Source organism: Merops nubicus, unplaced genomic scaffold (assembly GCF_000691845.1).
Source record: "Merops nubicus isolate BGI_N331 unplaced genomic scaffold, ASM69184v1 scaffold31140, whole genome shotgun sequence".
NCBI classification, from domain to species: Eukaryota; Metazoa; Chordata; class Aves; order Coraciiformes; family Meropidae; genus Merops; species Merops nubicus.
Genome location: NW_008585373.1, coordinates 1,305 through 1,651, shown reverse-complemented (window position 1 = coordinate 1,651; position 347 = coordinate 1,305). Strand labels below are relative to the sequence as shown.

The 347-nt window shown below is 69.7% G+C and overlaps 1 protein-coding gene across 1 annotated transcript in view; it reads left to right on the top strand.

The window, feature by feature from the left end:
• The window catches only part of VPS16 (vacuolar protein sorting 16 homolog (S. cerevisiae)), a gene marked incomplete at its 3' end in the record, with an annotated part of 2,398 nt that overhangs the window by 1,145 nt on the left and 906 nt on the right, over nt 1–347 (top strand). Inside the window, exon 3 of the mRNA XM_008947346.1 lies at nt 185–307. Coding sequence (XP_008945594.1) covers nt 185–307 — 123 coding nt within the window. The remainder of the gene's footprint in view (nt 1–184; nt 308–347) is intronic.

Here is a 347-nt window from a genome sequence, read left to right as displayed (position 1 = left end):
TTTTCCCCAGCCCCTGGTGCTCCCTGGCAGGTCCTTCCCCTGTCCCGTGGGATGTTCTCCACCCCTCGTGCTCCCTGGCCGGTCCTTCCACCCCACCTCTGACCGGCCCTCAGCCCGTTTCTCAGCACCGGTGCTGGCGTGTCCCACGTGCCCAGGAGTGACCCCAGCCCCTTCCCTGGCACAGACCCCCCCCGGCCTGAGCCCCTCGGCCGGTGCCTACCTGCAGCTGGCCGTGTCCTTCAGCTGCCGCTGCCTGGCGCTGCTCACCGACACGGGCTACATCTGGATGGGACTGGCCACGCTGAAGGTGAGCATCACCCCTGCCCTGCTGGGGCCTGGGGGTGCCA